We start from the raw sequence: 20,043 nt of genomic DNA, 5'->3' as shown, positions 1-20,043 counted from the left end.
GTAGATTGATTCAGTGACTGGGGTAATCGGGATGGGTGTGTTGCAGACAGTGAGACTGACACAGGACAGAGCACAGTTTAGGGCTGTTGTACATATGGTTGGTATGAGTTGCAAGCGACACGACGGCACATAACAACAACATCCTCTTGAAAAGAACATATTTGCAAATTTTCCATTCACATTTATAAGCATAGTGAATAAACCCCCCTAGGCTTAAGACTGAAAAATTGACAGTCAAAATAAAAGAAAAGCTTACCTTAGAAATGTCTTTATTCCATTCTGCCTCTGGCTGCCTGTATCAGTCCCTCCAATAGTGTTGGGGTTGAAGAGGCCCATGCTTGAATTAGAGGAGTTATTGTTCAAGTCAGCTGACTGTTGGAATACTTCAATTGTTGCCTTTGCAATGTTGTCCAGTAAGTTGTTCATTTCCGCCACAGACCCAGAACTCTAGGATGAAACATAAAAAGACTAGAACATATATGTTTTATCATCCAACATCAAAATGGCAAAGTTTTGAAATCTCCAAAACTTTATACACATACATCCTTCCCATATGTACTCACAGGGTCCTTCAGACACTGTTTGATCATTAACTGAAGTTCTAACCAGGACTGCCTCAGTGTCCACTGCTCAAGATTCTGGAAAGCATTCAAAAAATTCCAATGTTAGATGTGTTAAAGGCTTATAGTAAAGGAATCTCTTGCAGTTTTCCATTTCATAAAGGAGTAAAATCACCAAAGTGAAACACATGGATCAAATAGTTTCCAAGTCTATAGATAGTGCATGTAGATACAATGAATTAGACAGTAATATTAAGATAATAAGCTTGATTCTGCTAGGACCTGGATGTGCATAAGGTAATTACTTTTCTCTCAAAGTCTATTAATTCATAATAATAATAATTTAAAAGGTTAAATATTTTAAACAATCTCTCCACAAAAATGATTTCTTATGTAAATGCGCTACTCATTTATCTGATGACTGTATACAATTTGCAGCAATTATATGCATCTGAAAAGTAAGATAATTATATTAAAAAAGCAGAAATGAAACTTAACAATGAGATTTAACTGAAATAACTAGATCTTATTCTCACTATTCAGTAAGTTTAAGTCCAGGTTTATGAAAGCCCGATTCACAGACAATCCTAATTCCCCTTTTACATTATGAAATTTGCCCTGACTATGAAATGAATAAACCAACCTCAATTTGTAAGAAATTGAACACAATCACCTTCTCTTGCTACACATGCAGTTTTCAAATCAGTAAAAAGGCCTTTATCTTTTTCTTGAATCAAAGGCAGCCTAGATAAAAACCATACACAGCTGTTTTGATTTATATAAAATTCAACTTAAAAGACAAAGGTAGAAATCTCATTTATAAGCTGGTGCAGTACAAGATGATCTGTTTATAAGATAAAAATTGTTTCAATGACACATAATCTTTTAAAATATCCCACTTACCTGAAGAATGCGCTTAATGTGTTGTCTCTGCAGGTTGTCCCCTTCGGTACATTCTTTAATGCCATGAGGATAACAGATAAGCTGAAGTAACTTCTGTGCTTGTACATTTGAAAGAACAGGATCCAGGATAAGTTCTTTGTCTGTACACAGCCTTTCAGGTTCCTTCAAACAATGTTCTCCTACCCATTCCTAAAAATAACATGGTGGTTAGACTGATGGGGTGTGTGTGTGTGTGTGTGTGTGTGTGTGCGTGCATTCAATGTGTATCAAATTGATGGTACACAACAGAATGTAAAATCCACAAAAATATTTCCATTTTTAAAGAAATTACATGAAATTATATGGAAAAGCTCTGAAAAAATGTTTTATTTTCAATTCCTAAAATCTTGGTTAAAGGAAAATCCTAACACTGATATATCAAATTAAAAAAAAAAATATAGACTAAGTCAAACAGGAAAGATATTTAGAGGAGGTACAGAAAATTTTGGTATGTTTTCAACTAGAAAACAGAACCGAGCACTAGGTGCTGGTTGTTATGGGCCGTCAAGTCACTATGTACAAGAGCCCTAAACCTGCTCTATCCTGTGCCAACCTTACCGTCTCTGACATACTTCCACCACAGAATCTGTCCATCTCATCAAGGGTCTTCCTCTCCTGCACTATCCTCCACTCTCCTAAACATGATGTCCCTCTCCAATGACCAAAGTATGTCAGATGAAGCGTTAGAATCCTTGATTTCAAGGAGCATTCCGGCTTCACCCTCTCCAGGACAAACCTGTTTGTTTTCCTAGCAGTCCATTGCATATTCAGCACTCTTCTCCAGCACCACAGCTCAAAGGCATCAATTCTCTTTCTATCATCCCTAGTCACTGTCCAGCTCTCCGGTGCATAGAATGTAATTGCAAAGACTATGGCCTGGATCAGGTGCACCTTAGTCTCCAGCCTGACGTTGTTGCTCTTCAGTACTCTTGAGAGGTCCCTCACAGTTGACTTTCCCAATGCAATTCATCTGGTGATTTCCTGGCTGCTGGTACCTACTGACTATCTCAATCTCTTCACCATCGATACTGATGCTGCCATTTGGTCCAGTGATGAGAATTGTTGTTTTCTTGATGTTGAGCTTCAATTTGTTTTGAAGACTGCAGTCCTTGACCTTCTGCAGCAAGCGCTTCAGGTCCTCCTCAGTTTCAGCAAGTAGGGTTGTGTCATCTGCGTAATGCAAGTTGTTAATTAATCTTCCACCAATCCTGATGCCACACTGCTCCTCGTACAGCTCAGCGTCTCGGATGATCTGTTCTACATATAGATTGAAAAAGGTATGGAAACAGAATACATCCCTGGTGGACCGCCTTCCTGATTTTGAACCATGTAATGTCTCCTCTCTCTGTTCTGACGACTGCCTCCTGGTCCAAGTATAGGTTTCATATAAGCACAATCAAATGTTCTTGGATTCCCATTCTTCTCAGAGTCAGCCATAGCTTGCTGTGATCCACACAGTCAAAAGCCTTTGCATAATCAATGAAGCACAGATAGACATTCCTCTGGTACTCTCTGCTTTCTGCCAAGATCTACCTAACTTTAGCTATACTGCTTTTATAATCAAAGTTTGGGTACTTGCTTTTATATTTAATAATAAAAATTCTGATCATGACTGCTTATCATTTCTATAGAGTACATTTTAATACTGTCCATGAAATTAAAGAATGTAACAAGTTACATAATTTAGAAAATATTCTTTTGCTTTTTGGCGTATTTTCATTTATTCCCACCTACAATTATTTCCTTAGGTTAACTATGAATCTGCAATGCTAAGGTCAAAAGTCATAATGAAAAAATAAGGCTATTAAACATTTAATTATATTCCAGAGAGTTTCTGCCAATTTATAATCTTAATGGTTTCTCATCATCTTTTTTTTTTTTTTTAAATGGGACACTTCACAAATCTGCATAACATCCTTGTGCAGGGGCCAAACTAATCCTTTCTGTATCGTTCCTGTTTTAGTAACTGTGCTGCCCAAATGAGCCCTCATCATTCTTTTTTATAAAGTTTTTATTTTATACAAACTCATGAAAAAAATGCTCAAAATTACTGGCAATAAGAGAGATGCAAATCAAAATTACAATGAGATACCATCTCACTACTGTGGCAAAGTTTAACAGGGTAACAAGTAATAAATGTTGGAGAGGATGTAGAGAATAAGAACTCTTGCACACTGTTGGTGGAATTGTAAAATGGTACAATCACTCTGGAAGGCAGTTTGGCATTTCCTCAAAATGGTAACCACAGAAATTTATTATGACCCAGCTATTAATGGAGACGTGTACACCAATGTTCCTAACAGTGTTATTCACCATCACAAGAACATGGAAACAGGCCAAATGTCCAACCATAATGGAATGGACTGAGAAATTATGGTAAATTCACATGATGCAATACTATGCAGCACGCAAGAGCAATGATTTTATAAATCACTACCTAATCTAGCAAAGTGAGCTAACTTAGTCCCTTAAGGACAAATAGTTTAAGGACAATATTGAAGAAATCGATTCTAGTGAAACATGTAAATTTTCTTATTTATGGTAACAATTTTGGTTGTGTTAAAAGATAAATGCATCTACACACAAAAAGGTAATAAAATATAAATAACAGAGATAAGGGGACACACAAATAATATTCATATAATGTTATTTTTAAGAAGCATGTTAGCAAACTCTTCACTATTTCTGCAAATTTTCAGTAAGTTTCAAAAATGAGAGTACACTCAAACAAGAGTTGCATGGTCCAAGAGAAAGGTAAATTGAATTTGAAGGCTACCTGTTGACAGATAGTCCTCAGGACGTATCTCGCATATTCCCTTAAATTTGCAGTTTCTATGGAAATGCTTTTCCCACAGGTTTTGGAATTTTGTGTGGCAGTCCAGATATCATCAGCATTCCCATCACGCCGTAAGCCCCTCATGGTAAAATCATCATTCTTCAAAGAGCTGACGGTGTTACTACCAATTTTGGCATCTCCTAATAACGGAATCACCAAAAGCAAGATCAGAGCAGATCAAAATATCACCAAATTATTGAGAAGTAAACGACGTTAGTTCTCAGGAATTTAAAATATGTGTCCAATATCAGAGCATGGTCAGTTCTTCAGCCATAGAGAAAACTGATCAAGGGCATGAACCTAGGTCACAGGAAGAAGCCAACTGAGGACTTACTCCTCCAACCCTGGAAAGTCCACTATAAATGCAGTCACAGTGGAAAGTCCACTATAAACACAGTCACAGAACAGTGATCAGACCAACACTGCAATACATCTGAGTTACAGATAAGACAAAAATGGGTTGCTCACCCTTCTACTTGTACCTTTTTCATTTATTCTCTTACTTTAGCTTATTTTTTATCTATAGGTTAAGGAAAAATTTACCTTACCCCACCTTCCTATTAACTTCTTGACAAGAAAGATTTCTTTCCCTGGGAGTGTAAACAGCAACACCTACAAAAGAAGTCCTACAAAGTAGGATGTTATTTATGTCCTTAATTTTCCTTTCTCTAAACATTTAAGTTAGAAACACTTACCTGAACCACTTGTTATAATGGTATGGTGGCAGGGTCACTTGACCAGCTCTAATTTCACGAAGGGGAGACACACTATGAGCATTAGCTCAGATTCCTGGGGTATCAGATACACCCCCTTCTTTTTACCTTTAACCAATTCTGACACCAGCTGTCTCTCCCAACAGCACGGTTTACTCCACTGCTAGAGTCAAGAATTCATTGCAATGGTCACACAAACTTAAAGAACAGTCTTCTTAATCATAGGGTTCATGAACCAACACCTTTAAGGATAAATTTTCATCATTTATAAAAAGCCTGCTCTCCTTTCCACTGTCCCCAGAACTCTTTCTCAAGTATATAAAATAAAATGTTAAGTTATATGCTGTGTCTCCTCTTTAGGACTCCTCAGTAACAAATCCTATCCACTCAGAATTCCCATTCTAACCAGAGTGAGAGCTTTCAAAACAACTAAAACACTTTGTTTAGTCAAGGGCAAAGTGGATATTCCAGATTCAAAGTACTAGTTGCTCCGCCCTTCAATGCTTTTCCCCATGTGCCTCCATGTACGGGCAGCTCTTGGGTCTGGCCCTCCTCTCAGGCCGTGAGATGGTGGGGTCCACACTGCCTGGATACCCACCCCACATCCCTACCAACAGACAGGGCACCTATGCCTCTTCTGCCATCGCAGGCATGGTGGCAGGAAGTGACTACTCTAGCAATGCCTACAGCCACACCCCCTACTCCTCCTACAGGGAGGCCTGGTGCGCTTCTCCAACTCCAGCTTGCTGGGGGTGGGAGAAGGAGGAGCAAGCTTAACTGCAGGCCCCAGGCCTGGCTAGTAGCACAGGTTAGGACGCTCACCTGGTCTTCCACCACCACACCAGGCTTTTCGCCTCTGCCACAGTCCCCTGAAGCCCCAGAGGGAGTCCCAGATGTGGGCAGCATAGAAGCTTGCACTTGTCTCTCTGGGGGGATGAGAGGTTCTCCAATGTCCTAATCCAGCCACCCGCCCACTAGAAGCCTTAACTGCAGCCAGGAAAGCAATCATCTGTAAAATGGAGGAGCTCAGCCTGAATCCTCATCTCCCTCACCTCATCCATCACCCTACTTCATCTCCTCACCTCATCTCCCCACCAACGGAAAAGAAAGTGGGCATGGCCTAGTGAAAACATCTCACCACAGTTATGAAGGCTGTGGAGATATTTTACCTGTAAAATTGTAATTATTTTATCACTAGAACAAACCTCTTTCCTGATGTTAAAGGATGTTCTGTTATTCTGCAGGTTGAATTTGTGAGTGATACCAGAGGTATCACTGGTGGCTTCTTGGTAAAGAATTAAGGTCTGAATCCCCCAATTGCTCTGCTAGAGAAAGGTAATCTTTTCTTATTTGATTAAACGGCCTCTGAAACCCCCCCCCAAAAAAAAAGTACTAGTTGCTGTGAAGTCAATTCCAAGAGAACTTCGGTGTTTCAGAGTATAATAGTATTTCAGATAGTCTTCAATGATTTTGTTCTTTGAAAAGTGAACTGTTAGACCATTTCTCTGAGGTTGTTGTTGTTATGTGCTGTCGAGTCGCTTGCGACTCATAGCGACCCTATGTACAACAGCCATAAACCCTGCTCTATCGTGTGCCAATCTCACTGCCTCTGACACACCCATCCTGGTTACCCCAGTCACTGAATCAATCCATCTTACAGAGGGTCTTCCCATTCTGAGCCGTTCCTCTACCCTCCCAAGCATGATGTCCCTCTCCAAGGGCCTCTCCCTCCTTACAACATGTCCAAAGTATGTCAGAAAAAGCCTCAGAATCCTTTCCTCCAAGGAGCAGCCTGGTTTAACCCTCTCCAGGATAAATCTGTTTGTTTTCTTGGCAGTCCAGGGTACATTCAATACTCTTCTCCAGCACCACAGTTCAAAGGCATTAATTCTCCTTCTATCCTCCTTAGTCATTGTCCAACTCTCTGATGCATAACAAGTGATTGCAAAGACTATAGCCTGTTTCAGATGCACCTTAGTCTCCAGAGAGACACAACTGCTCTTCAGTACTCTGAAGAGGTCCCTAACAGCAGACTTTCCAGTCAAAATACGTTTTTGTATTTCCTGGCTACTGGTGTCAAGAGTGTTGACCATGGAGCCAAGCAGACTAAAGCTGTGAACAATCTCAATCTCTTCACCATCCATCCTGATGTTGCCAGTTTGTCCAGTGGTGAGAATCTTTGTCTTCTTGACATTGAGCTTCAATCCATACTGAAGGCTGCAGACCTTGACCCTCTGCAGCAAGCATTTCAGGTCCTCCTCATTTTCAGCAAGCAGGGTTGTGTCATCTGCATAACGCAGATTGTTAACAGATCTTCCACCAATCCTGATGCCACAGTTTTCCTCACAGAGTCCCGCCTCTCAGATAATCTGTTCTGCATAAAGGTTGAAAAGGTATGGCGATAGGACACATCTTTGGTGTACGCCTTTCCCAATTTTGAACCATGCAGTGTTTCCTTGCTCTGTTCTGATGACTGCCTCTTGGTCCAAGTATAGGTTTCACATTAGAACGATCAAGTGTTCTGGGATTCCCAGTCTTCTCAGAGTCAGCCACAGTTTGTTATGATTCACACAGTCAAATGCCTTTGCATAATCAATGAAACACAGATAGACATTCTTCTGGTATTTCCTGCTTTCAGCTAAGATCCATCTAACATCAGCTACAATATCCCTAGTACCATGACCCCTTCTAAACCCGGCCTGGACTTCTGGCAGTTCTCTGCTGAAGTGCTGTTCTAGTCGTTTTTGGATAATCTTCAGTAGAACCTTGCTTATATGTGAAATCAATGATATTGTTCTATAGTTTCCACACTCTGTTTGGTTACCTTTCTTTTGGATGGGAACAAATATATCTCCTCCAGTCAGTTGGTCAAGTGGTTGGTCTCCAGATTTCATGGCACAACTTGGTGAGCACATCCACGGCAGCATCTGTTAGCGGAAATGTGTCAACAGGTATGCCATCTATTCCTGAGTCCTTATTTTTTGTTATTTCCTTTACAGCAGCTTGAACTTCTTCCTTCATCACCATAGGCTCTTGCTCATATGTGATTTCATTAAATTCTTCTGTGTCTGCCAGTTCCTTTTGATACTCTGCAAATATTTAAATCCTAACCTGTCTGTTAATAGCTGAGCATTTAAATATTTGCACCTTTTAGGGTTCCCAAATTTGGAAATAGGTAGTCAGTACTCAAGACTTTTTAATTATTCAAATCCTTAATGATGTACAGAATAAAAATGTCCTGAGATACTGCACAAATAAAGTAAAAGTAGTAATTCTCCTCCTCCTGAGTACTTATACCAATAAGAATATACAAGACATCTTGGACACTATGATCCAAAGATATTAATGTCATCTAATTTTATTTATCAGTATCACTGAAATTATCAATATTTCATAAAAAAACTAAGGCCGAATGACATAAATTTGCTTTGTGAAAGTAGAAACTAAAGACTAAAATAGTATTTACTGATGTTCCAGCACTGGACGATTTTTAAATCTTTGGTGCCAACCAGTCTATGAATCTCAAATGGCTGGTTGTTGACCACGTCATTCCATAAGGTGCATCCTAACAGCATAACGAAGACAAAGACAATTTAAGGGATCTGAATATCTACTTTACATAAGAATAAGACATTCTGTAATAAAATGGAACAAAAAGTATTTATTTCCCCTAAGTCACCAGAGATAGCCTCTAACAAGACACTGAACTTGAACTTGGGAGAATCTAATTGATTTATCTAAAAAAAGCAAACAAAAATTTTTTTCATAATGTTAACATGTTGCCTCACACTTTTTCAATTGACAACAATGCTTAGAAACACATTTGCCGCTATTTGTGGCAACGTGTTAACTGGATTCCATCCTAAAGAAAAGTCAGTGTCTGGCCTCAGTCTCTGGTGCTCAGATCCGGGCAGTCTTACCAAGCATCATAATTGCTTTTAAGACAGCAAAGACAGCTCCCACTTCGATGCTGTTGTGAGCGGCAGCTAAGAGGTGGCGATCACAAGATGATCTTATTCCAGGAAAAGGTTTACCTATGGGAATGACAACAAATCTTTAATGGTTTCTTCATCATCATCCAAGCAATCTTGTGTAACCATTTACAGTCTGCAGGGCCTTTCAGTGGAACACTGTGGGCGTTTAATTGCCATTAGTTGGCTCTAATTGATGCTTCACGGATTCACCAATGAACACTGCCAATTCTGCTTACTTATCCTATTTATTTTTAATTATTAAAATTAAGTCCTCACTCTTTAGAGAGGTATATCATAAAGATTAGTAGGACTTCCATATATTTGTACTTGTTCTCAGACACACATATATGTCTATGTAGAAATAATCTTTAAGAATGATCTTCATCACACGCCTAGAATTCTTACCTTGTTCCTATTAGTAAAAGAATAAATGAATCACCATTGCCTTAAGCTGTCTAGGAATGGTTCATAACCAACATAGCATGTTGGAGGATTAGGCTCCCCACCAGGATGGCTTTGCCTAACAGAAGAGGTATTTTTATTGTTTATTAAGTCTTGATTTGAATTTCTCAGCATATCCTGATATTACATAACCAGTGAAAGGTGCTGGCAGCTGTCCGCATGGCGTCATCTCATGCCTTACTCAGCCCTGAAGCAAGTCCAAAAGGACAGACCAGACCAGCATATTTGGTCATCTTGGAGCTTGCAACTCCAAAGTGCAGGGAAAGTCAGCTCACCTGTGGCCTGAGGTAAGAAGCAGGCCTGGGGCGCTCGGAAGAGATGAAGCAGGAGGCGGCACGTCATTCTCGCCCCAGGTTCTGCATCTGCGTCTCCACAAGCTAGGACACAAGGATTTCAAAACAAAGTTTTCTAACATACACCAGTACAAGTCTTCAAGACTTGGGGACAGATAACTGGGCTTATTCTGCTAGGTTAACATAAATAAAGGAAATAAATTTAATTTTAAATGAAATAAATAAATTAGAGTAAGATACTAGAAAAAATATATATATCTCCATCTTTTTCCACTGGTATCTATATTACTCAGTAAATAACTATTACATCGATTCTACCATCTCCACCCTAATGCCACACAACCACCCAAAGTACATACCCTTCAATATTATGTTCAGGTTTTAGAGGTGGGCATCACCCCAACAAAGGATGATCAAGTAACAGTGGTGTCCTCTTTGCTGTCTTACCTGCTGCTAGGAGAGAGGGAAGTGCGACGTGCTGCACGACGTCCTCCAGGGAGAAACACTGTCGTGCTATCAGAATAGCAATGAAAGTAGCTAATGAATCATGGAATGAAAGGTCACTCACCTTCAAGAAAAACAGTGACACGTTTTAATACCTAACACCCTCTTGTGTCATATCTCAGATTAATATCTAAGAGAAAGTAGCCAAACACCCATAAGATCGCAAATTCCCAAATGAATCAAAAGTAGATGATGAACTTCCTACGATGATTATCCTCTAGGTCTATGTCTATTTCTAGGAGCTCTGGTGTCTTCATCAGCAGGGAGTGAATTACACTGCCAATCCAAAGCAATGGTGGTAATTTCCCAATTGCTCCCTGGTAAAAAAGAGGAGGACAATCTCCTCCTATGCGATTTGGAGCTCCTGGAACACATGTGGGAGAGTCAGGGATGAATTGGTTCTATTTCTGACAGAACTCTTGGGGCGCCCCAGTAAAGTGTAATAGTCAAAAGATTGGTTATCTGAACCCACTCAGAGGAACTTTGAAAGGAAATCCTGTTACACAGACTCCTAAAGGTTAAAAAGACTCCATAAGGTTAGAAACCTTATGGGGCAGTGACAATGGATCACTGAGTCAGGAAATAACTGGCAAATAACAACGGTATGGCCTATTTATACTTTATGAGGTAAAGAATGAGTCTCATGTATATTCCAATTTGTAAGAAGATAATGAGTTTAGTTCTGTGTACATTTAAGTGAGGGTCCCAGGCATTGAGGCGAGAAATTCCTAAAAAATGAAGCAAAATTAATATGATTTACCAGAAAGCCATATAGTATGCCATTAATAAGAAGGGAAAGGAAAGGCATTTCTCTAGTTGAAAAATAAATCTAATCAATATTCTTGGATCCCTATCAATGGTAACTTAACAATGATCAATATGAACAAAACTGTTTTAATGAATGTTGAAAGGTTATATTACAACTGATAATTTTTATAAAGTAAAAAGATAAGAGAAAAAGGAAGAAAATCAATTTGGTCACAGCAAAATGTCTACAAATCACATAAAATTTTGGAAGAAAATAAAAATAGAAGTTATAATTAAAATCCAAACTCAATGAAATTGAGTCAGAACCAACTCATAGGTGACCTTCCAGTGGGCTGTCAAAGGCTATAAATGACACAGAAGGACATTTTTCTCCCAGGTTGACTTTTAGAGAGGAACCACCATTGGCACAACTTCTTATGGACACCAGATATTGCTCAGTAACCTTAACAGCAGTGTCCATTTTGAGTTGTACCATATGAATACCATCTCAGATACAGATCTGAAGCCTTGAATACTAATGAATGAAGACCAGATAAGCTGTGAGAGAATAAAAAAAAAAATCATTCAGGAAAAATGCAAAATTTCATTACAAAGACAGTGGAGGAAGGAAAAGCCAAGATAGATGTCATAAGAGACTCTGAATATTGCACTAGAGCATCAACAAGCCAAAGCAAAGAGAAGAAATCAAGATGTTAAGTAGCTGAACAGAAGACTGCAAAGGGTAGGACGGGAAGGCAAAGTAAAGTATTATAATGAAATATGTAAAGAGTTGGTGTTAGAAAATCAAAAAGGCCAAACTCATTCAACATTTCTTAAGCTAAAGAAACTGAAGAACAAATTCAAATGATCAAGCGGTAATGGTGATGAAGGAGGAAGTTCAAGCTGCTCTGAAGGAACTGGCAGAAAACAAGGTCCCAGGTATTGATGGAATGCCAACTGACATGTTTCAACAAACAGATGCTGCCCTGGACATGATCACCAGGTTGTATCAACCGACTAGAAGAGATCTATATTTATTCTCATTCCAGGAAAAAAGATGACCTGCCAGAGTGTGGAAATTACTGAATAATATAGCACACTCAAGTAAAATACTGTTAAAGATTATAAAAATATGAATGGAACAGTACATTAACAGAGAATTGTCAACATCAGATAGATCTTGGCCGAAAGCACAGAGTACCAGAGAAATGCCTATTTGTGTTTCATTGACTATGCAAAGGCATTTAACTGTGTGGATCACAACAAACTATGGCTAACATTGAGAAGAATGGGAATCCCAGAACACTTGTTTGTTCTCATATGAAACCTATACTTGACCAGGAAGCAGTCCTCAGAATAGAGCAGAGAAACAAGGCATGTTCAAATACAGTTCAAAATCGGGGAAAAAAAGTATACCAGGAATAATGTCCTGTTTCCATACCTTTTCAATCTATACCGAATAGATCCTTTGGGAGGTTGAGTTTTCTGAGGAGGAATGTTGCAACTGAAGCGGAGGAAGACTTATCAACAACCTGTGTTATGCAGATGACATAACCTTGCCTGCCAAAACTGAGGACCTGAAGTGTCTGTTGCAAAAGGACGTTAGTCTTCAATAGGGATTGAAGCTCAACATCAAGAAGATGAAGATTTTCACCACTGGGCCAATTAGCAGCACCATGATAGATGGGGAAGAGATTGAGCTTGTTTTATTTTACAGCTTGCTCAGCTCCCCATTCCACACACTTGGCATAAGCAGTCAGGCAGTCTGCTGTTAAGAGACCTCTCCAGACTTCTAAAGAGTAATGAGGTTAGTCTAGTGAACTAAGGTGCACCTGATCCAGGCCATGGTTTTTACAATTACTTGCTATGCATCAGTGAGCTGGGTAATGACTAAGAATGACAGAAGAATTGATGCCTTTGAGTTGCTCTGCTCAAGAAGGGTCTTGAACATACCAAGGACTGCCAAGAAAACAAACAGATCTGTCCAGGAAAGAATGAAATCAAGTTTCTCCTTGGAGGCTAGGAGTTTGAAGATCCATTTCACATAATTTGGGCACATGGCCAGGAAGGACCAGTCCTTGGAGAAGGATATCATACATGGAATAGAGGAGGGATAGTGCAGGAAAGAAGACTCCAGATGAGATGGACTGATACAGTAACTGGGATAACTGGATAAATGTGTCAGAGATAGTGAGATTGGCTCAGGGTAGGGCAGGGTTCAGAGCTGTTGTATATAGGGTCACAGAGTGACTGTCCAGTCAGGTTTTGAGTTCATAATTCCTCATGGGAGAGGATGGTCCATTTTTCTCCTGTAGAGAAGCTGGTGGATTCAAACCACTGACCTTTTTGTTACCAGACTGACATTTTGTACTACAAAGCCAGAGTTAGCAGAGAAGTTACTAAATTATATCCTATGTCATGAGACACAATAAAAATCCAGATCAAAGAGCTATGAAGTGAACATCTCTCTACTTCTGTGTGCATGTGTATAATACACACACACGTATTTCTTTTATATATATATATATATATATATATGAAATGTAAGCTAAAATTGAAATATCAGTAAACATGGAAAAACTACTTATTTCTGTGACAGTTTAAGTTATTAATTTTTTTAATTGGGTTTTGGGGATTTTCTTCTTTAATCCTTGGCATCTACATTGTAGTTTAATGGCTTTGGTTTGGATAGAAAAACAGAGAAAGGAAAAAAATATTTTAAAAGATATCAGTTAAGGGCTGAGGCAATTGAAAAGAAATAAAGAAGAATTTTAAAATTATACATGAACTAAGTATTTCTATGTTAGCTGAGTTTTTTAAAGTAAAGCCAAAAACACTTACATCTACAGTGCAGAGAACATCATTAAAACCCCACACGTGATTTGAAGAACAGCAAAGAGCCTTCAAAACCCCCAGCCATTCTGAGCTAAGAACAGTGCAGCAAGCTGTCAGTTCAGAGGAGAAATTGGCTATGTCATTAATTCTAGAAGAGAAAAAGAAAATAGCAGAGAAATAACCTGATACTAAACAGAAATAGTAACATGCAATATAATTTATAATTAAGTACCCATTTTATTATCATTGAAAAAGTTATTTTCTTAAACTCAAGAAAAAAACAAACAACCTGACTTTTCAAATAACCTAAGAGAAAGTGGATTACAAGAGTGAAGTAAAACACTTCAAGTTTCTTGTAACACTGAACACTATTTAGCTACAAACAATAACTAGTACAAAGATAAATTAGTTTATTTTTAGATCCCTGAACGTATCCTCAAAACTACAGAGTCACATTTGGCTAACAATTTAAAAATTGGTAAAACCCAAAAATTAAAGAGTCTATGAAACATAGATCCTTCCAAGTACAGTCGTATTAAAAATGGATATATTTTGCACACCCATGTTTATCATGGCTTCATTAACAACAGCAAAGAGTTGGAAACAACCTAAGTGCCCATCAAAAAATGAATGGATAGAGAAGCTGTGGAATATTCACATAATGGAACACAATGCTGTATTGAAAAACAAGGAACTTGTGAACTATTATACAAAATGGGTGACCCTGGAGGACATTATGCTGAATGAAATATCTCAGTCACAAAAGGACAAATACTGTATAGTGCCAATGTTGTAAAACAGGACTGACATCAGGGTTGGGGGGGAGACTGAGAAAGAGGGGATAAATTATGTATACTGCATTGAAACAGATGAGAGAGAACTATTTAAAAGGGATATAGGATTAGGTATTATTGTCAGGACAGGAGTCCAGAATGAAGGCTGCATAGTGGAGTGGACTTGGGGGTAGGGAATGCATACCAATGAAAGAATTTTTATTTTCAAAGAGAAGAGCGAACTGGGTGGGGGGGGAGAGGGGTGGCCAGAACGAAGGCTGCATAGTGGAGTGGACTTGGGGGGGGGAGGGAATGTACAATAATGAAATAATTTTTCTTTCACTTTTCAAAGAGAAGAGTGAACTGCGGCAGGGAGGGGTGGACAGGGAGAAAAGTACAATGAATGAATGGAAATCCAAAGTCTCTGTAAATTTTCATTAACATTAGTAATAATTTTTAAAAAGCAAGGAAAATGGATCTATTTAATAATAAATGAATTTATCTTTTCTTTGTTATATATGCTTTTGTAAATAGTTTATGTACTACTCTATGTCCTTGAGCCTCTGCTTAGCCTTTGCTCAAAGGTGTGGTTTTAAAACCCTGCAGGGGGAGGGTATGGGACTGCAGGCCAGGGCCTGGAGCCTCCACTCTGGGAGTTTGCTGCTAGCTTGTATCTTGATGGCAGTCCTGATGGGCATGTGAGGGAAGTTTTTGGGGTTGTGTTTAATACGTGTTACTGCTCTTTTCCCCCAAGAGTGGGTGTCCTTGAGCCTTTGTCTAGGGTGGAAGTCTGCTCAAAGGTGTGGCTTTAAAACCTGGAAGTGCAAATTTATTAATTCTCAAATGAATATTCCTTAAATGATACAGCAATCTTTTTTCTATTTGCTTAACTGAACAACTTGGTGTTGCTGTGATGCTGCACACTGTTTCATGGTCTTGTCAAATACCATCATGGTTACCCATTATGTACTATGTTTGGATGAGATTCCAGATTGATTTATGCTGGGAAGCAGGAGTGGCATCCACTTCCTGAACTAAATGCCTCCAGAAACTCTACAAACTCTCTAAACTCTAAAGGTACAGAAATGATGTTAGTTATAGAATAGAGTTCTGTATGGAATTGATGTTATAGAACAGAGTTCAGGCCTTTTGTGCAAAACTTCCTCTCAGTTATGTTCGACTTGATGACACCTAACCACTGCTAAATGAAACTAGTGCTGTTATATCTGGATGAACACTCTTCTACTTTGAACATCACTCTTTATCATAGTGCAGTATGAAATAACCTGAGTTTACTGTGATGCTGAACCTTGAACCATTGGAGTATCAAATACGAGAATGGTTTCCCAATGTGGACAGTGTTTGGAGGAGCTCTCAATAGTAAAACAGGTTGAGAAGCAGGAATGGCATCCACTTCTGCCTCTGGAAACTCTATGAACTTGGAGAAATTATGATAGTTATGGAAAGGAATTAGGTCTTTTGTTCACAGAGTTACTGAGTTGACCTCAACTGGATGGCAATCAACAACAACAACAACACCCTATATCCAAAACATCTCATGACAAAGCTATAGGACTACGTGTTGTCTCACAGATAAGGCAATCATAGAGTTGAGCAGACGCAAATTCAAGAATAAAGAAAGACGAAAAGAAGCAAACGACAACCAATTGTCAGCCCAGATAGTTATTAACAACCTTCATTTCAAAGGAGGCATCAAGGCAACAGCTCTTTGATTAATCATTCAGAGATAACCCAGCTTACCTTCCAGCGTCCTGATGGCCCATACATACATTCATGAGGGTGTTGCAGACAAAGCTATAGCGATTGGCCGCATTGTCACTAAGTATCTTGCCAAGCATTGAATAGTTGATGCTACGGGCTGATGGATTCTCAATAAAGTCCATCATAAAGTCAGGATCCCATCGCAAATTAGAATTTGCAGGCATCACATTATTATATATGGTCTGCTTTACTTTTGAACAGGCACTACTGAGGATAAGAGTTTAGGAAAACAAACAAAAAAACAAAAGGAATAACTGGAAACGTATTTCATTTAAAAACATTACACAAAAGCAACTGTAATGTGCTACTACCAAAGATTTATATCATGAGTTCTTAAAGGTAACTAATAACCAGCGAGGCACAGTACCTAAAGCATAGCAGTTGCTCAATTAATAGTTGCTGTCCAGGTAGAAGAACAAAATAGGACCTTTGTTTATGACCCTTGACTTAGACTTCTAACAATGGCTTTACAATGGGAATTGTTATTGCTTAAAAATGAAAACTGATTCAGTGATACACCAGGAATAATGTGTGTCAGTCTCAATTATACATTCTGCAAAATCATTTTTCTAGGGACAGTGTCTCAAGTGAAGGCTATGTGTCAAGGACAGGGTGAGCAAGATGACACACAGAATTCTCAACTGTTTAAGGGTGATTTTAAGAGCCTGGGTTTAATATATGAAAACAGATCAAATTTCAGTGAGTCTCATCTCAAAAAAAGTAAGTGGGAAGTTAAACACAGCCACTCCAATCCTGTTATATCTTGAGTGGCACAAAAGGTTAAGTTTGTCTGTTGGCTGAAAGGCTGAAGGTTTGTGCCTGACCAGGGTATTTTTCAAGGCATGGAGTTCAGCTCCTAAGAGACCGCAGACACATGGAGCAGCAGTATTCTGTACACGTGGTGTCACTGTGAGGAGGAACTGACTCAGAAGCCACTCACAACAACTTCCTGCTCTGTTGAGGAAGCCAAAGGATGGCTCCTAATTTCAAAGCTCAGATTCCACAAAAAAGTTATTTTTGCCTAAGTGCTATGGAAAACAAATGCACAAGTCCTATTTGTCTTCCGTATTCAAGAGTTCCTTCTGGCAGCACAGGGGCAAATTTTAGATTGAGTTCCTCGTAGCAAATTTACCTGTAAGGTGATAGAAGAGATTTTTTTATCTCGTAAGAAGTATTCTTCTCATTGCTGTCAAGTTAGAATGTATGCAAAGATGACCCTCTAGTGGGTTTTCAGAGGATATAATGTACATGGCAAGACAGCCCATCTTTCTCCCAAAGAGAAGTCAGTGGATTCAAACCACAAGGAAGACACCACCTTTGAGTTACCCTACTAGATCACCGGAGTTCCTTTCCCATAAGAATGTTGTATGCACCATCCACTCCCTGACTCAGAAATGACCTTCCACCAAGTCTTCAGCAGGTTTTAATCTCACAGGAGGAGACTGCTCATCCTTCTCTCAGAGCAGCTGATGGTTTGGAACCACCTTCCTTTCGATGGCAGTGCAGCTCCTCTCCCAATGGATCACAATAAAAAAAGAGGAGGTAGAAATGATTCCATTAAAAAACTCTCTTCACCACTGCTTGATGCTTTAACAGATTGAGAAATTCAATGAGGACCAAACGTGACTTCAGATGTTCTCCATCATAATCAGCTAGAGGGATAAACCCTGCTGTTATGTGCTGTTGAGTCAGTTGTGACTCATAGTGATTTTAATAAGTACAGCAGCTCCAAGCCCTGCTCTATCCTAAGCCAATCTTATTGTCTCTGATTACCGCAGTCATTGAGTCAATCCATCTCATCCAGGGTCTTCCTCTTTTGTGCTGCCTCTTTGCTTTTGTTCAAGCATGATGTACCTCTCAAAGGACTGGTCCCTGCTTGCAACATGTCCAAGGTATGTCAGACAGAGCTTCAGAATCCTTGATTCCAAGAAGCAGGCTGGTTTCACCATCACCAGGAAAAACCTTTTTGTTCTCCTTGGTAGTCTTTTCCAGTACCACAGCTCAAAGGCATCAATTTTCCTCCTATCACCCTTTGTCACTGTCCAGCTTTCTGATGTATAGCAAGTAACTGCAAAGACCATGGCCTGGATCAGGTGTACCGTAGTCTTCAGACTGACATCATTGCTCTTCAGTACTTTGGTGATATCACTGACAGCAGACTTTCCCAATGAGATCTGTTTTTTAATTTCCTGGAAGCTGATAGCAAGAATGTTTGTTCATTGTGGAGCCAAGCCATTTGAAGCTATAAACCATAAACAATCTCAATCTCTTCATTGACTATCATGATACTGCCAATTGGCCAAATGATAAGAATCTTTATTTTTTTATATTGACCTCCAATCCATATTGAAGGCTGCAATCCTTGACCTTTTGCAGCAAGCACTTCAGGCCTTCCTCAGTTTCAGCAAGAAAAGTGTGTCATCTGCATAGCGCAAGTTGCTGATGAGTCTTCCTCCAATCATAATGCTGCACTCCTCCTCACAGAGCCAAGCCTATGGGATGATGTGTTCTGCATATAAATTAAAAAGGTATGGAGATAGGACGCATTCCTGGTATACACCCTTCCGGAATCTCAACCACACAGTGTTTCCCTTCTTTGTTCTGATGACTGCCTCCTGGCCCAAGTATAGATTTCTCCATTCTCATTCTTCTCAGAGTAAGCCAGTTTGTTGTGATCCACACAGTCAAGTCAAATGGCCTTGATAGTCATTGAAACACAGATAGATATTCCTCTGGTGCTCTCTGCTTTCAACCAAGATCCATCTGACAGGAGCTATAATATTCCTAGTACTATGACCAATTCCCAAATCTCTGAACTGAAGCTATACTGAACCTTGCACTTTTTTAACACAATCTCCCAAGGTGGTACACCTTGCCTGGCACAGAGGCTTACACAGTCAACCACTGAACAGGACAGCTCACAATCTGCTGAATTCCCTGCTTTTCTCTGCAGAAAGGTAGTCAGAAGTTACTGACAGATAAAAGTACCTAATACGAGTCAAGATATTTAAAAAATGATAGACATTACGTGGTCTACAGAGTTTTTAAAAAAACTCTTGTTTTTTCAGTTCTACTTTTGCCACATTTTCAGCCAACATTTCATTCACTTTTACTTATTCACTATTTCTTTTACTTTCTCACTTAAAATGGAAAAGCTGTTTATGTTGAGTCCTTTCTTTGCATAACCTTGGTTTTCTATATCTCTCAGTACATTTGTTTATGAAATTGACTTTAAAAAATTAGAAAGTCTAACTTCTTGCTAGTCACTATCTAACTAGACTCCAACCAGTCTACCTTCACTGGTCTCAGCAAATATAAATAATTCTGCTTGTCCTTGCTTAAATTCAGTCCTTGTGTTTCTCTTGGTAGAGAGCCTTCTCTTGATTGAGCTCACTCTTGCCCCTCACCCAGAGTGACTTTTTATTAATGATATGACTCATGAGAAGCCTCCATCCTTTATTTGCAGTCTAAATTACCACACTATTTTGCAGTAAGCTTCTGTGTTTCAGTAACAGCTAGCTGCCATCCAAACAACTCTCACAATTCCTTCTCACTCTGTATCATAGCCAGGAAATTAATCAAACAACCCTTACACCTTTTACTTCGGAAACTCTATGAATCA

General features: G+C 39.1%; 1 protein-coding gene across 1 annotated transcript in view; it reads right to left on the bottom strand.

Annotated features, from left to right (window-relative positions):
• Positions 1 to 20,043, bottom strand: part of MED12L (mediator complex subunit 12-like) — a 576,790-nt gene that overhangs the window by 84,153 nt on the left and 472,594 nt on the right. The window contains exons 21-29 of the mRNA XM_006900063.1: positions 16,401 to 16,628; positions 13,873 to 14,014; positions 10,228 to 10,348; positions 9,763 to 9,864; positions 8,972 to 9,085; positions 4,279 to 4,478; positions 1,464 to 1,652; positions 564 to 638; positions 257 to 447 (exon numbers count right to left, since the gene is read on the bottom strand). Of these exons, the coding sequence (XP_006900125.1) occupies positions 257 to 447; positions 564 to 638; positions 1,464 to 1,652; positions 4,279 to 4,478; positions 8,972 to 9,085; positions 9,763 to 9,864; positions 10,228 to 10,348; positions 13,873 to 14,014; positions 16,401 to 16,628 (1,362 nt within the window). The remainder of the gene's footprint in view (positions 1 to 256; positions 448 to 563; positions 639 to 1,463; positions 1,653 to 4,278; positions 4,479 to 8,971; positions 9,086 to 9,762; positions 9,865 to 10,227; positions 10,349 to 13,872; positions 14,015 to 16,400; positions 16,629 to 20,043) is intronic.

The sequence above is a fragment of the Elephantulus edwardii genome, unplaced genomic scaffold, assembly GCF_000299155.1.
Source record: "Elephantulus edwardii isolate Elephantulus edwardi_28Jun2011 unplaced genomic scaffold, EleEdw1.0 scaffold00272, whole genome shotgun sequence".
NCBI lineage: Eukaryota > Metazoa > Chordata > Mammalia > Macroscelidea > Macroscelididae > Elephantulus > Elephantulus edwardii.
Note: the sequence above shows the minus strand (reverse complement) of the source record. Positions and strands in the feature narration are given on the sequence as shown.